Source organism: Lagopus muta, chromosome 11, assembly GCF_023343835.1.
Source record: "Lagopus muta isolate bLagMut1 chromosome 11, bLagMut1 primary, whole genome shotgun sequence".
Taxonomy (NCBI): Eukaryota; Metazoa; Chordata; class Aves; order Galliformes; family Phasianidae; genus Lagopus; species Lagopus muta.
The window spans coordinates 9,440,608-9,464,101 of record NC_064443.1 but is presented as its reverse complement, the minus strand read 5'-3'; the positions used below and the strand labels follow the sequence as shown (position 1 = coordinate 9,464,101).

General features: G+C 40.3%; 1 protein-coding gene across 1 annotated transcript; it reads right to left on the bottom strand.

Annotated features, from left to right (window-relative positions):
* Positions 1 to 816: 816 nt before the first annotated feature.
* Positions 817 to 18,325, bottom strand: RUVBL1 (RuvB like AAA ATPase 1). The gene is made up of 11 exons (XM_048957606.1): positions 18,106 to 18,325; positions 17,465 to 17,551; positions 16,728 to 16,860; positions 12,857 to 13,008; positions 11,523 to 11,612; positions 10,531 to 10,680; positions 8,635 to 8,698; positions 6,840 to 7,038; positions 4,835 to 4,937; positions 1,703 to 1,794; positions 817 to 1,390 (listed from the first exon to the last, which is right to left on the bottom strand). Exons 1-11 carry the CDS (start codon positions 18,244 to 18,246, stop codon positions 1,231 to 1,233), a joined length of 1,371 nt encoding a protein of 456 aa, XP_048813563.1. The 5' UTR covers positions 18,247 to 18,325; the 3' UTR covers positions 817 to 1,230.
* Between the last annotated feature and the right edge of the window lie 5,169 nt (positions 18,326 to 23,494).

The window sequence follows — 23,494 nt, the reverse complement described above, 5'->3', positions numbered from 1 at the left end:
CTGTTATTTCCCTTCCCTATGTGTAATTAAGGCCTTATTTTCTTGCAAAAGTCCACTCCTCGTTGCCTCAGCAGGTCTTCTGCCTCCATGTGAGCAGGGCACCAAGTGATCAGGCTGCCCAGGGAAGCGGTGGAGTCGCCTCCCTGGAGACGGGGCACTGAGGGAAGCGATTTAGTGCTATATTTGCTATCTTTGTTCATTTGGAGTCAGTAAAAGAGGTCCCTGCAGGTTTGAAAGCAGGATTGCTCCTTGGCCAAACGTAGTCAGAGATCAACAACAAAAAAATTCATTCATTGAATATCTCTGTCACTGCTGTTTCGTTACAGATGTAGAGAATGAAGTAGAAAGATTATTTAAAGCACAGAAGATAATTAGGGCTGGCTGGCAGTACTAAAATTCATCTTGAAGAATGGGACAGATTTTCACGTGACCGTGATGTAGAATGTGATCAAAACAATATTAAATCCAAGTGAACACGAAATGGTTTAAAATCACTGAAGTTTGTAGTAAAAGATGCGAGGTTAGTAACGAAAATGAGTTTTTTCTTATATCACCTACTTATGTTACACAGATTTGTCCAAGATTTTAAACTTTAAAGCGTTTATTCTGAGTGCTGTGAGGAACTAAAAGTATCTGCATCTAACAGAAGGAAACGCGCTTTGTGAAAAAGCAACTGAAGCAAAGTTCATAAAAATCTGTGCAGAGCAGAATTTCAAACCTTAATTCCAGGCTAACTTTTCTCACAGTTGTTCTGCTAACTCTCTTGTCTGTGTGTCAGGAAGTCAGGACTCAGGACAAACATGGGCAAGCTACCAGTATTCTTGAAATACTTTATTATAAACCACTTCAGACAAACTTTGATTCAAAAAAAAAAGTCATCATCTGTAAAAGGAAACTATCTTAAAAGGGTATTCATAAAGAAAATAGACTGTTCTTAAGCATCAGCTTCAGTTAGAGCTCTTCCATAATGAAATCTAAAAACCACTGGTGGTTCCAGGGCTATTCATTTCACAGGTACTCATAAAATGGAGACTAAGATGTTACACAGGTATCATAGAGCATCTTATCACTGACAATACAATAGGAACGCTTGCTATTTAATTCTGGCCTGACAAAGCAGTCCACCATTTAAATATTTTTCCAGTCCCAAAAGAGACAAACCATTAACATTTCTTATTTAAGCCAGCCCTGGCTAAGGGTTAACGCCACTTCAAAGCATCTAATGTAAGCTCATTTCATGTACTTCTCTTGTTGATCAGCCAAGATTTTTGCTGAAGACTTGGCATCATAGAAAAGTTCGTTTATTTCTTCAATATGCTCCTTCTCAATGCTGTCTTTCCCATTAATCTTGGCAAGCAGGTTAGCTGGGGTCAGTAGCTGCACAGCATACCTGTGATCAAACAGATGATGAAAAATTACAATTCAGTGCATTCCAGTGAACTGAATAAATGCATGGGTGGGAGACCTATTGGGAAACACATAGCTCTAGTAATATTAAAAAATCTGTAAGATCCTATAGCTTGTACCTTTCTAAAACAAGGCAGCGGGAGGATCAGTAACCTCTAGTAACATTAACTCTTCTTAGCACAATGTTACTGTGTGGGAGAGAGTTGTTTCACTTCAAGAGCAAATTATCCTACAGTGTTTTAAGCCCCAGTCATACTTAGAAAGTATGAGAGAAGAATCAATGGATTCAACTTACCTTAAGGTTGTCTTGGTACCAATTTCCCCTAAATGATTTAGAGCTTCTTCGCTAATGTTAATTCCTTCTGTCTGAGCACGAAGTTTTATGATCTGTTGGAATAAATAAGTCAGGTAACAGCTCAAACTATCAGCATGCTACACTACTTAGTTTATTTTCTAGAAACACTGTCAGCTTAGAGATAGGCTGTGCTATAAAATGAGATGGTATGAACTGTTGTATATCTATTCTCCTGTTGCAATTTACTACTAAACTACAAAAGATGTGTAGAATTCTATGTCTTTGAATGGGAAAACATCATGCTGGAAAACCTGACAATCAAAAGCAGGCTGAAGTAATGTTTTGACTACTTTATGATGATTTTGCATGGTTAGCAAAGTATATCTACTAATGAGAAGCAGAGTACGAGAACTGACACAAGGAGATTGAAAAAGTACATAGAGAGTAACAAAGAGATGACAGCTGGAGTCTTGTGGGCAGCCCCATCAGTTCCTACAGTGCACTGTTGCTGCTACACAGCAGAGTGTTCCAACAAGCCCTACAAAAAGCTACGCTCTTCCCATAGCAGCTCACAACACACTTTTTATTCCACTGACAATCCAATTGTACAATAAATCAAAAAGTTACTTTCTAAGATTCACCTATTCATGCAAGAAGAAAAAAAAAATCACCAAGAAGAATCTAATCTTTCAAGAACAGTCCCAGGCTTGTACCAGTTTGCAGATCTGTACAAAGTTGGAGAGCAAGATATCACAATAAGCCTGAGCATATAAAGCTGTACCAGGAGTGGCGCAAGTCTCTCGGCAGTGCGTATTACCAGCCGAGTGATAAGGGGCAGACTGGATAATGATGTTGTGTTGTAGTGCTGAGATAACTCTGGAACTGCAAGCCTCATATAATACAGGTATTTTTCACTTTGGCAGCTTTGTAAACAAGATATCAAGCACTCGTTTAAATTAAAGCCATAAAAATGCGCCAGGGGAGTCAGGGTAGGGAAGGGAGTAAAGAGGGGTTTGAAATGGCAGAAAGTTGTGCTAAGACATTAATACTGAATATCAGAAACGTCCCTGCAAATTGCCATTCCAAACTGAAGACCTGTCACATCTTACAGATCATCCAAATGGTGCTTTTCCTTCAAATACTGCGGCTTTGTTCTACCCCTGCTGGAAGCAAGACACCTCAAATGCCACTTAGCTCACAATAACTATTTCTTGAATTTTTTTATCTAGTAGAACCTCACTGAAGGATCAGGGACCACAGCAGTAACCCAGAAAATACATACTAGCCAAGCTTCTGTCAAATAGGAAAAGAAGTGCTTAGCAGGTGAAATAACTGGCACCCTTTGTTCATAATGTGTGACCTCTTCCATCCCACAGCAGGCACACATGGAAGAAAAAGTATCAGGCTAGAATGTGCATTTAACAGGGGGTTATCCTAGAATCACTGTGTGGTTGCAGTAAGGAAACTGTGAGTCTTGATATCAGAACCACACGATGGGATTTCTTCTGGTTATGAACTAACTTTCAATAGGCACACAATTACTGTGCTGATAAGCAAATCAGTTGTGTGATGTCGAGGCAAAGGGTCCCATGTAGAAATACAGTCAATGAAAACTACCTCCTAGAATGAAAGAGAAACGGGACCAAAAAGAGACACTTTGGGCATCTTTTATGTTCATTATCCCTCCTAAGCTGTATTTAGTTAGAAAGTGGAATGCAATACATGCCTCCTTTTCCTCCTCTCTCAAAAGAATTCATGGAAAAGTCCTAATCTAAGGGAAGATGAGATTGTTTAACTATGTGGTTTATGGCAGAAAATGTCCAGATCTATTTTTAGCCTCAGAAAAAGCTACTGTAAACACTGCGTTTCCCTCAGCCCTGGGAGAGGTTGGAAAGCATAGCATTGAACCCAGCTCTTGTAAGAAATCACCAGTTTAGGAACAAGCTCTTTAATACTATATTGTCTGCTGATAACACAGTACTCTACGCTGCTTTTTGTGAAGATAGTTTTAACTCTCAGTACATTTTCCTCCTGCTCTCATTGCACAAAATTCACATACAGTACAGAGAAGTTCAGACGACAGCTTTTAACACCTGCAGACTGAGCAGAAGTCACACTTGAAAACCTGTTTTGTATACAGACAAAACACAATCATATTATTAAATCTCTGGGCTGCTTCTACTGTTATCTACATTGTAATGCTTTTAAGTATCCTTTTAGGTACAAACAAAATCATCCTGAGCGTGGTTCACAACAGCCGTATGTGAAAAGCTCCTCAAAGTAAACGAAATGAAGCTTTGCCCCTACGTTTATATTCAATAAATGCCTCAGCTTCACCGTGGCACTTATCCAGCAGCAAGAGACTATTATCTGGTGAAAACGCTCTCCTCCATTGACACTATCTCTTAAATAATACAAAGAACTGACATGATAAACTGTAACGTCTTCTGCATTGTGTCACTTCACAGCATTGAGACGCTAATGAGGGGGATCTTTGACACGGTGCATCATAATGGCACCTAAGCATTAGAATCGATACACGGTACACAGCCATGGCCCCACAGGAAAGGTTTCGGGCATTCAGAAGTGCATCTCTGCAATGTTTACTGTGCTAACGATTCCGAACTTGTCTAGGAGCACAAAAATCCCTTCACTTATCCTTTCACTTTCAGGAAGCAGCCCAAGCAGGTTAAAGCTTTAGTACAGGGGATGGGGGCAGAAATGCAGTGAGTGAAGTTGCATTCTGTAATTCCTCATCTGTTATGTAGAGGAACAGCTGAGGTCTGGGACCACAGGTCCCCAGAATGCAACATTCATACCTGCAGGAAAAAGCACTGCCTGCTGGAACCTGCAAATTCTGCAGAAGCACATGCAGGTCACTTTCAGCTCTAGACATGTTTACCAGTAGTTTGTCAGTGTATGGAAATCCAACATAAAGAAAACATATGCACCATTTTAACCAACTTACTCTAAATGGTCTCTAAAGCAGCATATATTTAGAAAGTGGTAAACTTTCTGGCACAAGCTCTGCTGATTCCAACAGCTCAATAGTAATTGTATACAGGAATGTAGAAGTTATCCCAAGAAAGTAGGATCCCATATATTTTTTAGCTCTCAGGATGCTCTGTATACCTGTTTCATTTCTTGAGGCGTGTACAGCATGGTTCGGATAATCATCACCCTGTCCAGCAGGTCCAGTGGTATTCCATGAGGAGACACTACATCCTCTGTGCCTCTAAAGGAGAAAACAAATGGAAAGGGATCAGGTATTATTCTGAATACAGTGTGTTGATTTGACTAAAATCAGTAGTAATTGACTGTATGTCCACTAATTTACAACTCTTCTGCACTCCCATAGGGACAAACTCCCCAGGCACTGACAGGAAACGTTCTAGCCTGAAATTCACACTGGGCAGCCTGCAAGAAACAAATATTACAGGAACTTTTAAACATGTCACTCAAAAATAGTCTGAGGTGGTGCTTTTCCTTGTATTTCTTTTCACTGTATCTTACAATGTGGTCTTACCTAATGTTTCAAAGTGTATGCCAATTAGGAACAAATGATTCTTATTAAGCTGTATAGCAATATCAATTATATGCACTATTAGTCACTGAACGTTCTCTCTTGCTGAACAAGCCACTACTCTGTTCTATACATCCCTGAGACCCTCCAGCCACTGCAGTATTTGCATTACAGGCTTGCAGTCCAGCAAATTCAGAAGTAGAGATCGGTCTATGAAGGACAGTCTAGACTCTCAACCAATTTTTGTTTGGCAAACAACACCCAATAGCAGTGTGCAGACACATCTACTCTTGGTTTTTCAAGAAAGGTGAATTGGTCAAGAAAGAAGGATATCCACATTCTGTGATACCTATGGAGATAACAGATGTAAAAGGTAAAGTGCTGGTGGATACATTTCTAAGCTCAATACCAGTATTTAGGCATCTCAGCTTTGGTCACAGTTCTCCACAGGAAACAAATCCAAAATCCCTGCAGTCAACCCAAGCAGATGATGTTCTCTCACGAGGTTGAAGAATCAACCAGCTACATTATAAAATTAAGTCTCCCCTGACCCTTTTAAGATACCAGTAGGCATATCAGAGCATCACCAACACTTTAAGATAGCAGTGTGGAGTTAAGACCTCGCTTTTAAGGGATTTAGTTTATCAATATTAGATACAACCATTATATGGAAACCTTTCTTCCTTAAATCACAGGTTCCTGTCAATCCCTGCTAACAGATCTGTTTGTTCTACTTTTACAAGACAGCCTTTTTATTCCTTTGCAGAAACAGTACCGCAAAGTCCCACCTCATCATTTTTGACAGGCTTACCATCTTAACTTCTAAACAATGCAAACAGAGAAAGATTAATATCAGATGACCCAGTAAGAGCGAAAGGAATAGCTGGTTAAGGAGCTGAATTAAGTCAACTTAAAGAGTAGCAATCATTGCTAAAGACATCTTGTTTTGATGTACTTAGATCTAGACCACAAATTAAGAGTAAAACTTGAGGAAGAATTTGAAAGAAGAAAAAACTTTTACAGAAAATGCAAAGAATGCACTGTGTGGGTGCAAAATATTGAAGTGGAAATGGAGCAGAGATTAAAAACAGGAGGTAAGTTGGCAGGGCTGGAGATAAAAAACGTCTAGACCACTAAAGTAGGAAAGAAAGAAGAACAGTGAGAGGATGAACTGCAATATGCTTCAGCAGTAAGGACAGGAAGTTTAAGCCTTATACAACAAGGATAGCAAACAACAAATTGATTCAGAAGGAGAAAACTACAATAGAAGTTTGCATTTCTTGTTCTACAAGAGCTGTGTTGAGATATCTGAAGAGAGAGGTAACTGTAAGAGAACATTCAGGGAATGCAGTTTAGAGAACAAGAGGGATGTGTCAGTAGAAATAAAAGGAGTTCTAACCTGCTTTAATGCAGTTAGTGTGGCACTAAATGAGCTTCTCTTGGTGAAGCCAACAAACAATTCCTAAGCAGTGATGCACCTCGCAACCCACACAGGGTGTTTCCACAGATGTCAGTACCAGAGACAAAAGCTTTCAAACGTTCTCACACTGCTGACACAGCTCACTCCATGACTTATGGGCTGATGCAAACTGGAACATTCGACTTCAGACGTACCTGATTACACAGTTTCCTCGATTGGATGCAAAGATTACAATGGGGGAAATAGAAGATTCCAGTGCTCGGTGCAGGTATGTGAAGCATTCAATATCCAGCATGTGAACCTCATCTACAAACAGTACACCTGGGACCAGCTCTGCGATGCCTTGATCAATGTATTTATTTACCACTTTATTTATTTCTCCTCGAAGTTTATCTATGAGAACCAAAATAAGTTGTTAATTACTCTGCTAGCGAGCAATAGGTTTCTATGAAGACTTACAGCAATCAACAGATTCCCCTGGAAATGTTCATGGTTTGATCTCTTAATGCCACAGGATAAATCTCGGCAACACTGAAATTCTGTGGAAATTTAAACTAAGATTTGAAATTTCAGTCCTGTCTTGTGGAGACATCTCTGCATCAAAATATCTCTTAACTGAACTCCCTGCACATAAGTCAGCCAAACTTTGTTTTAAAATGTGAAGTTTAACCAAGTTTCCAAGCATGTGTAAAAAGATTATTGAAAGAATACAATATTTCTGCTGTATTTCAGCAACGTAGCATTCTATAAAGATTCTGTCAACATATGGATCTCAAAGGTACACAAGATGTTACAGATAAACTTAACTTCAAAACAAGCAAAATGACCTCTGGAGTGTAAGAAATACTTCAAAAGAGCACTGTTCAAGTTAGGAATTGAGGACTTTTATCTCAATTTAGTTACTTAATGAAACATCAATTATTTCAAAGAATGAAAAAGAGAACTGATTTTTCTGTAGATCTTTTTTCTTTCAGACATGTGTAAGTAGGAAGAGCAACAGTGCACTGACAGCATCAAGTCAAAGGCAGCTGCTACAGCAGTCAAAAGCAAACCAAGGCTGGAGTGCTTAGAAGCCTTTTTTCTGCTCCTCAGAAATAGTGCACGGTTGCTTCACAAAAGAAAGTGACCTAAGATTTTTTTCATTTTTGAGGTGTCAGTTTGCAACTCAGCAAAGCTCTAGGAAAATATGAGGGCTGCTCTGAAAGTAATGACTGCTATTTACTGTGTTGGCCTGTGACAACGGAGGCAGATGCTGGTGGTATGGCAGTAGAGGCTGAACCTTTCCACCAATATTCTGTTATGTGCTGTTGACAGATGGCAGCAGAGGGGCAGTCTTACAAAATGGCATCTGACATGGAAGCGTGCATGAAACAAAGGTGTGGGACTGAATTCCTCCATGTGGCAAAAATGGCACCCACTGATGTTAGCATTTAGGGAGACCAAACAGTGGACGTGAGCACAGTGAGGAGGTGGGTGGTGCATTTCAGCAGTGGTGACAGTGGGTCACCTGTGCTGGTGCAGATCTTTATGAGCTTGGCACACAGGTTCTTGTTCAACTGCTGGTGAAAATGCAGAGCTAACTGATTGTGACTGTGTTGAAAAAGTGTTTTGTAGCTGAGAATTTGCTCTACCAACTAGTGTTACTGTGCTCTTTGTATCTGCTGCACTTTCCAGGGAAATAAATAGGCATTACTTCTGGAGCAACCTATATATAACCACATACTCTTGAGCAGAAATATTTGAAGGACAGCACTAGGTCTCTGACCTCCTTCTTTCCAAAAACATGGATGCAGAATACAGTATATAGTTTGAAACTGGGTGAACCAGTAACGTTTGCAGTGTTTCCAGCTAAATTTGAACATTTTTGAAAAAACATTATTTGTAGGCATTCATCATTATAGCTGCTATACTAATAACCCAACTTTTAATGATTTTCTAATTGGCAAACATAGGTTACGATGGTCTGAAAACATGATGCAGGGTTCATACCAGTAATTTCAGTTTTCTTAGGCTTCATCAGTTGTCCCATCATAGAGAGGATGTCTTGCCCACCCTAGAAGAAAGTTACAGCAAGTATTAAGTCTTGCAGTGAACACATACCATGAGAATTTTAAGAACTGGAAATTGGCTAAAGCAGTTCTTTCTTGCAGTTGAACTGACATTTTATTCAGCAGTGACTGCTAACCTGCCAAAGGTCAGGTCACTTTACCACAATGGTGTTCCAAGCCCAACTGTTTGATTAGCTATTTTCTTTCTTTAACCTTGCTCATTTGCACAGTGTACAAAAAAATGAGATATCTGCTTTTAAAAATTGTCATAGAGAAGCTCATGAGAACTCAAAACATCAGGGAACACAGAGGCTTAGGATTATTTGTGTGCACTGTAATTGTTCAACCTGTCAACACAGGAACAATTACGCAGAGTTTTAACACTTCAGAATTCCTTGATATTATCAGGTAAATGATTCTGTTGGAAAAAGGATGTTTATTCTGAAATGCAGTAGCAGGTTAAGGGCTTGTAATATCATATCATAGGGGTGCCAACCTTTAAACACAAATACTGTATTGTCAGTGGCTTTTGTTTATGACAGAGAAGGAGTTTCCTCCTTCCTTGGTTTACATTACAATACAGATTGGGGTAATTCTCCTACTTTCAACTTTTTTATGCAGTGACTTCAGAGTTCTACTGCAAATCACAAGGAAGTTTAATGGGAGGTTATGAAATGTTCCTGGAGGAAGTGGGGAAATTAAGAGAACCTACAGCAAGGTCAAAAACACTTGGTGATCAGACACACGGTCTGATCTTTGGGTTGTCCTGTGTGGAGCCAGGAGTTGGACTCGATGATCCTTATGGGTCCACTACAACTCAGGATATTCTGTAATTTATCACAGTACTTGCAATTTCTATTTTACAACCACAAAGCTATAACTACAAAGCAGAAGAAATTAATCTGTACTCAACTTTCAACAAATAAAATGATGCAGATCTGGCTGCTGCTACCTCACATCTCTCCTTATGGAGACAAAGGAGTAATCTTACCCAGCAGGGGAGACACCATGATCAAGCAGGTTTTCCAAGGGCAAGGGTGCTTACATTTATTATTATTATCTTTAAATGTCGGATATTAGGAAAAATTTATTATCTGAAAGAGTTGTCAAAAGTTGGAACACAGGCTGCTGGGGGAAGAGGTGGAGTCCTCCACTGTCCCTGGAGGAATTCAAGAAATGTGTATATGTGGCACTTAGGAATGGGATTTATTGGGCATGGTGGTGATGGGCTGAAAGTTGGACTTGATGACCTCAAGAGGTGCATGGGAACTGCTGAGTCATGGCCTGAACCACTGACTGAGCACCTGAGGAAAGGACTCAGGTCAGCCCTGGGAGCACAGGTGAAGGCAATTCAGCTGTGTGTTAGGAAGGGTGGAGCCTGGCTGCAGCTCTCTTAGATCTCATTTAAGGGCTGACTGCAACTAGAGAAGGATCTCTGGCGGCAGATCCTTCTGTTGTGGAGTTTCCTTTTTGTGCCTAGATCTTCAGAGATGGGTGAGCACTTTTTCTTTATAATACCTCTCTGCTGTGCTAGTCCCTTTGTCATTACGCCTCCTGTATTGCTGTTCCATTGCGTTGATCTTTCTGATTGTTACAAGAGGTCTTTTCTACCTTTAATGACTCTATCACCTCTTTCTTTGTCAAGAGGAGCAGGCCTCCTTGCAGAGAGCATAGTTAAAATGGCCTTTGAGATACCTCCTGTTTTTTCTGTAGCAGTGTCTTTGAGGGTACTTTAGAACAACTCAAAGCTTTCTATATCTTCCTGGTTATTCTTGAAACCACCAGAACTATGTACAATATTTTATTCTGTAAAGGCTTCATCTGTGTAATTAGATACCTGAGGTCGAGCATTGGCCACATCCAAGTCATGCAGAGTAACGTCCTGAATAATTTCTTTTTTCTTGTGCACGTCACCCTTTGGTAAAGGAACGTACTCTTCAGCTTCAAGGTCAAATTCTGTAGCGTAGGTGTCACACCTGCCTTGCCTCTGAAGAAAGGCAAAGAAGAGAAACTTAAGTATAGGATTTGTTTTGGTGCCAAAACCTTGAGTGACAAACTTGCCAAAGGGCTTAGTTCACAACTCCAGTCCTGACGAGCTTCTGTCTGACAGTTCAGACATCCCACTCCCTGCTTAGCAACAAGCATACAGTATCTACTGATCAAAGCCCAAAATACCCTATTGAAAAGCACCTGATATTTTGGTGGTAAGAATATTTCACTCCTCTCTCCCTTTATTTTAACCGTATGCAATTCTTGCTAAAGGACAAATCCAGATGATTAGCTAGAGATTAGGGGAACTGTTCAAGACTCCTTTGTAGGTGGGTGATTTATTATATGATAGAAAATATTATGGTCATCCATTAAACAGCAAGTATCGCTACTTTCCAAATCAGATATGAAAAGAATGCTAACTAATGCAGTATTCCCTTCTACATGTATATATCTTGTGGAGAAAATACCAGAGCGATAAAAGAAAGATTAAATACACTGCACATGTCAGCCTGAAAATGACTAAAGTTGCTTGCTGTTTTTTTTTTTCCCCATCTTTCCTTAAAGATGTCTTGATCTCAGAGAAAAGGAAACTCAACCAGGCAGCATCAGTGATAGCTTCCTTGCCACATGACCTTAATCATGAACCAGATGACCATGTTCTTTCAGTGCAAGAGATATTTTTCTTACCAGATAAGGATAATACTAGGCACTTTTAAAACTCTCACATAACCATTTCATGTCAATTAAGCTTAACAAATGGGAGAGCTTTCTGACAAAGGCAGGGAAGACCTGCAAGAACACATCCACCTGCATAAAAATGCAGAACTTTAACTTTACCTTGACAGCTCCACTGTTTGCTTCAATGTAAATAACATCTCCTGTTTCCACTCGTTCCTTCTGCAAGCTTTCAAATATGCTTGGGTCCAGCTGCACACAAACAAACATCACAGTTGGTGAAAACAGTTCTGCATTAATGTGGTAATCAACAAAAAGTTTAGACTAAAGCATACTTCAGCAGGCAACATTGAACTGCAACTTCCCCCCATAATATCCTCTAGGATTTTATAAAGCTGTGACACCTGGAGTAGTGGTAGAGTACAACTTCTTCTTTACTGTAAAATCTAAAGAAGATGCATAAAACTTATTTTCTTACACTAAAATATCTGTCTGAAGAAAGTGACATTAAGTGCCAAAAACATAATGCTACCAGTTACAAAGTGTGCCTTTGTGTAATGTGACAACATGTTTGGACGTGGTGCTTCTAGCTTTCTAGCAAAACTTTTACAAAAACTGACTACTGCACTGCATTATGCTACTTGATCCTGAGTCTGCATCCTCTGTCAAGCTGCATGAGGGAAAGAAAGTGGAATATGTGAGATGCCATTGTTTCTCATAGTACGTATTTATTCATTTTTTCCTCTGCATTTTCTTGTTTCCAGCATGAACAAATGCAAGTTGATACTTAACAACAGAGACAGCTTTCAGCTCTTGTATTCTAACTGACAGGGAAATTAAACAATAAGGACAGAGACAAGAAAACAAAGGGAAAGTGGGGCTGAGCTGGCAACATACCAGCTCAATTTCTAGTTCTCTATCACATATTCACTAAAGCATATCTCCACATATAGAAGGAAGAACTGTGGCAGAAAGAACCATTTATATGGAAGCGGACAAAATTTGCCAAAACTACTTTCAAAAATTCAGTTGAGTATCAGGAAAAACAAAAATGAATAAGCCTTCTTGAATGTTTGCTACTATGAACGTGAAGTTACAGCTGCAGTCATTGTGAGCAGATCAGGTTGTAGCTCAGACTCCTCACTGACTTGTTTTCTCTGTGAGCTAGTAACATTGCTGCTAAACTGCAACAGAATCTTTTGCTGGTTAAATCTTCCTTTTAACTTGAACGCTCACAAGTGTGTATTGTCAAGCAGAAAAGTAACAGGAGCTGTTAAGTGAGCGATGGAGTTTCTATTAGTAGGAGAGAAGACTGACATCCAAAAACTAAGAACACCAAAGAGACAAAAATACCTGCTCAGGAGTAAGATAACATTGTCTAGCAAACCAGTTTCTTTGCACTGTTACTCTACCCAGCTGGGGATCAAGAATTGGTGAAAAACAGAAGATGCAGATATGACATTTTAAAGGAAACTTGGAAACCCTGCCACACATACCTTCAACTGCTTGGTTCCCTTTGCAGTTTTGAGTCCTATAATTACATGGCTGATTGTTTTGCCATAGCCCCCCATAGGGTTTTCAGTCTCACATGGAGTTAATTCTGTGACTTCTCCTTCATACACCTCCTTGGTCTCTTTAATCCTCAATCCTGGAAACAATTGTTTGGAATAGCTTAATTATACAAATCAATGGCCAAAAGCACTCGAGTCTTCTACATCAATGCCAACAGATTTTAATATATTGCAAGGGTTTGTTACGTTTAACTGGAAATCTTTAATTCCAAAATGTCAAAGATAATTATAGCTCTTCAATATTAAGTGTGAATATTCAACCCATGTCATGAGAGGGAAAGCTGAGCCCAAGTTCTGATCCAGAAAGCAGCTTATTAAGCTTTAAGAAACTATTTTCTTTCTGCTGTTATTATTCATTCTTTAGGCAAATATCAGTATCCTCTTTCTTTTACCTCAAAGAGGGCAGTTGCCTGATTTATAACTTTACACTAAACAGTTCATCAAAATTCTGAAACTAAGGATCATTGACAACAGCACAACTGTGAGTTGTACACAATTTTTATGCTTTTAGAAAAGTCCCATAAAGTCGGGATAGAGGAGAAATAAAGTAACTTCAAAAACACTTTGTTTTTAAGAAAAACAACGTATAATATTCTACAAGTTATAGGTGAGAGGTGAGCTAGACAAAGTTTAACAGAATCTGTTATAAAGCAAACTTAAAACTTTCAAAACAGGAGACAGGGACATCCTTACTTCACTGTTTTTTCAGAGAATTGAGGAAACATTACAATATTCTAAGCCAGAAATATTGCAGTGGACTAAAAGTCACTTTAAACTGATAAATAATACAGAGCTGAAGAGTTTTACGTTTAGACTGTGCCAAAGAAAAACCACTATCATCACCACCACAATTATGCAGACGTTCTAACTACATAAAATTTCAAAGAACCCACATCTGAGGAGGCTCTATAAAGTATTTTATGAGACACACATGCCATACCAAAAATAATGAATGGGCTGTAACAAGATATAAGGAAATCATCCTGCGCAGTCTGAGGCTATTAGGACTTCATAAAACTTTCCTTGTTCCTTAACTTTTCATTTTGCTTTGAAATAGATCAGACACTTCACCAGTAATCTTGAGTTGCTGATAGGGAAATAGGAAGGACTGACAAATAAGAGTCTGTCTCCCTCTACTGGACCCAAATTAAGGATGGGAGTTGAAATGTGAGAAATAGTGGGATTTTCAGATAACGTGGTAATTTCTTGGTAAGACGTGTGTGTTTCCTCTTATTGAGAATAACCTGGAAGTTCTACACAAAGCCAATTTCAGAAAACTTTTCAAATGTTTTTTAAGTATGCCAAAACATTAAACAAAAAGTAATGAAACTCTGAATTATGAAATTGGCCTAGACAAGGCTGCATCACATAGACTACATCTGCAAGGAATGTTCAGTAATATGGGATTCTGCACAGCACAACTCCCTGTGGTAAGATCTGGACGCTTGCAGGCTTGCTTTTCCCTTATTTTTAACATTTCAGTGTAAGTTTTCTGCCCTCACAAACTGCAAGCCATTCATGTTTGGGGTGTATTTTGCATGGTCCCAAATCACATCTTCATGTTCTCTTTTGTCAGAAAAGAATCAGACCTAAGAGCAAATTCTGTTCCACAATACAAACCAAAGCTGAATCAGCTGAGTTTAACAAGATCTGAAAAAAAGTAATTGGTGTTTTGAATTTCCTGTTGATTATCTTTTGTTTTAAAATCAATCTGCATGTATCAGCTTAACTCTTAAAAGACCTCCTTAACTGAAACAGAGACATTTCCTAATTACAAATCAGAAGCATGAATCCAGGAAAGAAACTGCAGAATGCTTCACGTTTTGGCTCGAAGGTGGACTCAAATAGCAAGTGTGTGATTTACTGGCAGTTGCAACCCATAAACAGCTTACTGGTTCCCTGTATCTAAGGGGCTATTCCAGACGTGATTTCTTACTAGCTACTGTCACCATCCTGGTAGGCTGCTAATAAGCTCCACAGAGTACTGATCCTTCTTAGCTGAAGTGTTTGTTTCTAGCCTGTATAATTCCATCTTCTCATTTTCCACTTTTTTTTTTGTTTCTTACATATTCTGAACAATGTTTGGCCATTAGACTACATCAAGCATGTTATTATATGACTTCCAACAGTACAAATCTGAGAACTCTGATTTGCCTGTTTTCTTATGCAATGATGGGATCAAACCAATCAGCCCCTCTTGCTTCCAAGAAAAAAAGAAAAAGCTGATGTTAACACCCCCAATTGTTTTTACAATTTGAGCTGTCTAAAGCTCCTCACTGTAAAATGTACAATAAGGGAAGCAGATGATGTATACAGAACCTGCAATGAAGGCTTCATACCAATCAAGCAAAAAAAAAAAAAAAATATATATATATAGGTGCCAATTGTGAGATGATTTTTTTTCTTGCACTCAGCTACAGCTGCACTGTGCAAATAAAATCAAATCTTTTTTGAGAACATGTACTCTTCTAAATTATTTATTTGCCAGGCAGGTGATTGAAAATCTAACCAAGAATTAAACACGATTGGAAAACATTCCATGATTTAAAAAAAAAAACAAAAAAAAAAAAACCAAAAAAACAGCAGATCCTTTAAAAACTTTTTTTTTTTACACTGAGGAAAATATTCAATAAAGGTTGTGTTATGAAAATGTGACACAGAGTTCAACAGAAAGGAATAAAAAAAGTTCCATCTTTCATGAACACCAATATTTGTTTAGAAGTGTCTCTCTGCTGACACTCAGGGAATGCAGAGAACTAACAATGCAGCTCGCTGTTAACCCAAGAGTTAAAATACAGCTATCTCCAGAAATGACAACATGGATGGCAGAAGTTTCATCTGTTGGTTCAAGTTTCCAAATCTTTGACAGGGAACTTCATCACATCAAGGAAATACAGCAGACTGCTCAGTCTCTGGCTTCCCTCCCCCAGGCCCTGCTAGGTTCACGGTAACTAGACCACAAACTACTGAAAGTTGCTTTCTTATAAAAATGAATGGAATACTTCTACTTGGTTGCAGAACTGAGAGACCTCTTCACCACCCCCAAATACTCAAGTGAAGTCAGAGAGGAAACACAGCACAGAAATCAGGAAAATTAACTGTTAATAAGCTCAGTTTTTCAGTTAGGTCATCTTTAGGCAATCCTTACACAAACAAGGACCACTTTAACTGCATTTATCAGCTGTCAGCAGAGATCATAAAAGAGATTTTAGCTATTTAGCAAGGTTGTGTTGCAAATTTACCCAATTTACATTGACTTTGTAAAAAGCACTCTAGAATTGAGGAAGATATTGAAGATATTTATTATGCTGGCATGGAACTTCCTCTGTGCTCACTGGAATACTAAGCCAGACCAACATTGCCACTTGGGAGTCCCTGAAGAAGGCTGCTTGCTCAGTAGGGTGAAATCACTGAAGTAAAAAAGGAAAGCATTGTGCAGTCTAGGAGTGTTTCTGCTAACATAAGAAACTGAAACTAGGTTTTCTTTCAGATTTCTGGAGAGTCAGAGGCGACATCAGGAGATGGAACGTGGAGGATATGAAGAGATTCTGGGGGAGGAGAGCAAGTAAAAAATAACCGTGGGACACAAGCATTTACACCCACAAGCATTTGTCTCCAGAAAACCTTACTGACTCTGTTAAGTGTGGGAGAGATTCCCCAAATTAAGATCAGAGTTGAAGAAAAGTTCATACCATTATCTGGAAGCCACCATGATTTTTTCTCCTTTTCAGATTACTAGAAAAAAAACAATGTAAGTATTGTGTAAATACTTAATTTTCTATTTTCTGAAACTTACCAATTGCTCGTCTGAAGTTTTCCATCAGAACTTCCGTTTTCTTTATTTCAGTAGAATAGACCTCACTTCCAACCATAGGACAAAAGGGAACTTTACTGCCAAGTTCCTGAGCAATAGCTAAAGCCAAAGCAGTCTTAAAAAGTGAAAAAAGAAATGAAGCGTTTCATTTTTATGAGGATTCTTTCAGCACAAATTTAACTTTCCTCATCATATCACTTTCACTCTATCAACCACCGCTTGAGTATTATAACTGCTCTGTCTGACATCTCACATACAACAAACCTCTCCCACCACAACAAATTAGACATGCATAAGGTGACTTCTGCCAAAGACTTACGAACACTGTAAAGGAACAATATTGGACATCTGAATTCAGCAACTTGTATGTACAAAACAGCAAGGGGAAAACAACCAAAAAGAGTAACTATTTAGGCTATTCAGATAAAATTAACTTTTAAAACTCTTCTTCAGAAGCCATACTACCTCTGTGTTTGGCAACCTGCATGAGGTGCTTTCACACTAACGATGACTGCACAAACCAGAGGATGCTGCCAGCATTAATGACATGGCAAAAATTAAACACAAAGCAGGAAACTGTGTGGGGAAAAAAAAAAAAAACACAGCAGCAGATGAAGACAAAATGTAACCGCTATTCTAAAATGGTTGTGACAGTGTGTTAAATTACAATGGATTTCAGAAGACTTTATTTCTTACAAATAAAGGAAATATCAGGATACCTTGCCAGTTCCAGGAGGTCCTGCCAACAGGACAGCTCTGCCAGCCATCTTCTTGCTTTTGATTAATTCTACTATAACCCCACAAGCCTGCAGGATAAGGGTTTGCACCATGAACAAGAGAAGTGTTAGAATATATTTTATTCCAGCAATACTAGGTGTGTCTAGAGCTACTGATCTTCTGAGACACTAAAAATAAAGCGGATTTCAATTTTACGCACAGAAGAAGTGAGGTAAGAAAGAAATCACTTCCTACAATCGTTTAAAAAATAAATCAGACGACAGAACTCAAACCAAAACCAAAATCCTTTCCCCTCGCTGAGCTGCACGCAGGTATCAAGGCTTAAAAACAGAGCAAGGAGTTTCTGCACAGAGGACTCCAGCACCGGGACGGAGCCCCAACACCCCGCGGCAGATCGCTGATGTCGGGGCGTTCCACAGCCTGCGGCACCTCTGTTCGGAGGCAGCTCTGCAGCTAACGCGGTCAGTCACAGCGGCGGGGACTGCCTCACCGCCTCAGGCGGCATCAGCTGAGGTAAAGCCTCGCGCTCGCTGCTGAGAATTACAGGGGGGTAACGGCGAACTCACGGCCCTGAGGCTCCCCGTCAGCCCGCGGCAGCGCCAGGCCGGGGCCCCTCGCTCACCTCCCGCGCGTTCTCCTGTCCCACCAGCCCGGCCCCCGCCGGCTTGGCGGTGCCGCTCTCGTCCAGCCCCAGCCCTTTAACATGGCTGTGGGCGGCGATGCGCTGGGTCTTCGAAGTGCTTTTCACCTCCTCGATCTTCATGGCGGGCCGCCCCTCTCCCGCACGTCCACCCTCCACACGCGGCCCGCGCGTTACCAAGGCTCCCGGCGCGCGGCCTCCTCTCCCCGCCCCCTCTCGCTATTGGCCCGCATGACGGCGCTCCGGTTGATGATTGGATGCGGTGGGTGCCTGTCACCGCCGAGTGTGTGCATGTTTTTAGGGGCCGTCTTCGCGCTTCCGTGTGCGCCGCGATCAGAGGGTCCGGCTGCGCGCGGGCGCTGTGAGGATATGGGCCGGGTCCGAGCCAGGACATCACCTTCGGGTGGGCCTCGCTGTCGTCTTGCCGTTACCGGTGTAGCAGTTAATTAAGTTTCACGTGCCCACGGCAGCATCTGAAGCTTTAACTTCACCTTTTATACCGTACATCTACAACAGCTTCCTCCCAAGCTGCTGAACTGAGGGAAAAAGCACATCACAGAATCACAGAATGGCCTGGGTTGGAAGGGACCTAAAGGATCACGAATCTCCAACCCCCCTGCCATAGGCAGGGCCACCAACCTCCACATTTAATACTAGACCAGGCTGCCCAGGGCCCCATCCAACCTGGCCTTGAACAACATCAACAACCCTTTGAGAAGCCTGTTCCAGCACCTCACCACTCTCATAGTAAAGAACTTCCCCCTGGCATCCAACCTAAATCTTTTCTCCCTCAACTTAAAACCATTTCCCCTTGTCCTGCAGTTATCTACCTTTTCAAAGGCATCATCTCGGCAGGCAGCTCCACGCCCTCAGAGCTCCCTCATGTAACAGCTCTCCCACCATCATCGCTGGCAGCCAGCTGTGGGCTCCTCCGCAGTGCTGCTGCACCTCTTAACATGGTACATCAGTGCTTGGGGTGAAAATGCTGTGAAATTTTGGAGGGTTTCAGAGCTGACTGCTCCAGTGGCTTGTTGGTAGATTTTGGAGTTACTCATAGAATAGTGAAGGTTGGGAAAGACCTCTAAGGTCATCTAATCCAACCACTGACACCACCATGCCTACTGACCACATCCCTCCATGCCACATCTGCACAGTTCTGGAACACTTCCAGGGACAGCGGCTCTACCAATCCCTGGGCAGCCTGTGCCAGTGCATCACCACTCTTTCTAAGAAGAAGGAACCTGCTAATTTTAGTATTTTCCTGCTAATACATTATGTCTGATGATAAAGGCTGTGTCCTAACGCTCAGCATTAAGGGGCTAACGTGGTGTGGTGCTGCGGGAGCTGCTGCCACAACTCTGCTGCAGGCTGCCAGGGAGAGCTGCAAAGCAGTTGTGCGGTGATCCAAAACATCAGAAGGGCTTTTGGGAAGGAAGGGTGGGCATTGTGGCTCAGGTCACAGAAGTCTGGTGAAGACTGTTATGTGCCATTCATTCCCTTTTCATCACAGAGCTTCCGTTAGTTTTGATGTAAATGTCATTCAGCAAAGAATGCTATTTTTTTTCCTGCTAAGTTGTTCTGTCAGTTTATATTTACATAATCTAGTTTAAAACTAATCACAATATAATTGCAGACATATGTAGTTCAACACCTTTGTAAGGATATCCTCTCATTTCAACTCTTGTAGCTAAGAATTTTTGAATCTAATAAATACAAGCTATCCCTTAAATAATTAAAAAAGTATGTATACTGTTGGACCCTATACATCCTTCCAGGGTCATATTAGTCACAGAATACAAATGCCTAATATGTACTGAGCTGCAGACATTTTTTTCTGTAAAAGAGCAAATATACAACTTTGATTTCTCTAGTGCATTGTGCTGCCACAAGTGCTGTGGGTATGTCTGGTCAGAGTTCAAGTTTCTGCCAGTTCTGGAAGAATAATTAACAAGGCTTGGAGGAGCTCTGAGGGCAGTGATATAGTTATATATATTTCTCTTTGGTGAAAGTCAGTGTAGAGGAATATAGATGGCAGGAATAGAAAATTATGGTCATTATAATTTAGTGGTCATTATAATTTAGAGGAGATGTAAAGGTCAGATATGCTGCATTAGAAACACTGATTTATTTAGAGATTTTCTGATAAAAGTGAGTAGCACTTACTTATCTGAAAGGAAACAAAACTGGAAGCTTTTCTGACTAATTGTTTCTCTAAAGCAATATGGTGTCTTAAAGATAGAACTGGAGCCTAAAACTTCAATCTGGTAGGGATCATCTTTGCTCATCATCTGCTGCCATGATGAAGATACAATTTTAGTACTGATACACAGAAATCATTATGAAAATGGGTTGGCTTTGTATTTGCAGTAGAAGTGGGTATTTCTTTCTCTCTGTCTATATATACGTGTTAAAAAGTAAACAACTGTTTACATGACAGATGCAGAGCTACCTTCTCCCTCTTACTTGCTCAAATTAGCATCACTGTTCATAAACTCTGAATGGTTTGGCACATCTCATTGTGTTGACTGTTTTACTCATTCCACATGTTCTTTGAACATTGTACTGAAATTGCAGTTGCAGAAAGGAAAGTACGTTTGGGTGAAGGAAAATAAACAACAATCCTTTAGACCACCCAGGATCAGTTGTTTATTTGTCAGAAAGAGTAAAGTAGAACTACTGGAAAGTTTAGGACTGAACTTAAATAGCTTAAATGATCTGTGATAATTGATGTCTGATGTGTTATGATGCAGCAGTATGAGGAAATACTGAGTCTCAACGTGAGTTTTGTGATTTTGAATAGTTGACACATCTGTTACAGGGGAAGGGTAACACTTTGCTACAGATCTTGAGTCAGCTTTCTCCTTTGCCCATGCCACCGGGTGGAACATAAGTTGGCTGTTAGACCATTCTGCCCATCTCATGTTATGAGTGCTTTGAGTATAATTTAATATTTCACTAGCCAGTTAAACAGAAAAAATAATACCTGTCACTAAAGGTCTGAACTGTTATTCCCCAGGTTTAATCAACTGATTTTACCAGCGTTTCTTTTCCCCCCTGTTTGAGGTCTCCTGTTTGGCACAGACGTCATGTGATACCCGAAGTGGGAGCTGGGGACTGGAGAGCTGTTTTCCTAGTCTAAATGTTTGAGGTTACAGGACGTGGCCTAGTTTCACATAAGCTTTCAAATTTCAGTGGGACATGCCGAATCCTGAAACTGTCAAATAGTGTATTATTTTTGGAGGGAGAAAGAGTACGTGTATGTAAGTGTGTGAATGACCTTTACATTTTTACCCTATCCCAAAAGTCTGACTTCCTGCCCTTTCTCCCATGAGTCCATAAACTTTAGCAATTAAAGTGAACACTTTTTAAGGAAGAAATTCAGTGCAGAAGGGAAGAACTGGAAAGGGGAATGGAGTTTTGAGGAGAAAACAAGAATAAGAGAGAAATGCTGACTGCTTCGTGATGATATTGAAAAACACGAAGAAGTTGAGATTCTTTAATTTTGCCATTATCTCCTTTCTGTCTTAGTAAGGTAAATATCTGTGTGTGTGTTTTGTTTGCTTTCCTGCAAATGAAGCTGAAAGGTTTTTCGTATCTTTCCTCATCGAAGCAAAAGGAGTGATGACTCCTAACAAATGACATCTCTTAATTCCCAAATCTTTAATTAATTATGCAGACTTTATAAACAACTAGAATGGACCACTGAATAAAATTGTTCATAGCTCAGTTATACCTCCTCCTTGCTATTGGTGTATTTTACAGGTACCATGTGCACCAAGATCTTGCAAAAACCTGTGTCTTCAGGTGATATATAGCCAAATCTGAACTACAGACTATAAATTCCTGGAGACAGAGGCATGTTCTGAGTGATAACAAAACTGTGGACACTGGAGCAAACTTATCTTTTTTCGCCACTAAGTGCACGTTCTTTACACGTTATTTCCCTTCTATACAAGGACAAATGCCTTCTCTGTCTAGTGAGTTACAAGTCTTTTCTGTATCTAGAGGAAGGAAAAGAATAAGCCACAGTTCCCATCTGATATCCCTCTTACTTGCAGGTCAGATTTTTTTTTTTTTTAATATTTCCTGATTACATCTTAGCAAAACCGATTTTTTCCCATGAGTTTTGTCCAGTATCCCTTTGGTTACTGTCAAAGCAAAACCAAAAGCAAAAGGTCTTTGTTTTATTGGTAAGTTGGAAGTCCAAGCAAACTGGTCATGCCTGAGCTCTTGCTATAGCCTGTTAGATTGTGTGGGCCATTGAAACGGGCATTTCCTTTACCTCACTCCCAGTTTTTACAGGAATTGTAGAAACTTTTAAGATTTCTGAGCTTTGTCAAAGCTTGTTGAAAAATAGCTGGTATTTTAGATGTGTTGGGAGGACTGCTGGATAATGCCATTCTGGATAATGCATCTTCTGGTTGGGAGATGGACCTCTTTGCACCTTTTTCTTCTCAACTTATCTAATAGTTAATGTTGAAAAAGAATTAAATTGTATGTAATATTATGTAGGGATATCTGTGTGGATTATGACTGTGTAGGGCCTTTTCTTGTGGGAATAAAGTATACTTTCCATTAACTTTGCAAGTATGTATTGATATAACAGCTTGAGACTTTTAGGGCAGTGAAATGTACATAAGCTAAGAAGCCTTATGATTAACAGGAAACTATTCAAAGCCTGGGAACTTGGTCTGAAAAGTGACATTATGCTTGATTCAGTTCCCATGACAGAGCTCCCATCAGGCTGAACTATGCTGCTAACGAAACCGATTAACCTGGTTAGCTCAGTATATTGGCAGCCCTCCTTGTGAGTTTTGTGGGTTCATGTCTTTCCTTCAGGGAGATAGTTTTCAAATAGCACTGTGCACTAGGAAAGTCTGCTTTTTTTTTTCTCCCCCCTATCCCCCCAACCCCATCGTTGAGTCATTGACTAGAATGTCAGAATGACAGAACCATAGAATCATACAATCGAGGCTGGAAAAGATCTCCAAGATCCCCAAGTCCATTGCCAACCCACCCCCACCATGCCCATAGCCATGTTTCTCAGTACCACATACTCATGGTTCTCGAACACCCTCAGGGATGACTCCACCACTTCCCTGGGCTGCCCGTTCTGGCTCAGTTTTACTGCTTTTAGTACTCGGATGCTTGTCAAACTCATTGGTGGGTTGTATAATTGGTGGTGGTGGTTTGCAGGACAGCTCTTTGGTGCAGTTACTCATCTTGATCATTCTTAATCCCATCAAAGTAAGCTTTTCAGGGGGCACCCGACACAACATACTTACAGGAAGAGGATTTACACAAATCCAGAAATCAGTGAGCAAGTTAAGGTCAAGCAGGTCAAGATCCAGGTAATTCTCTTCCTTTTAAA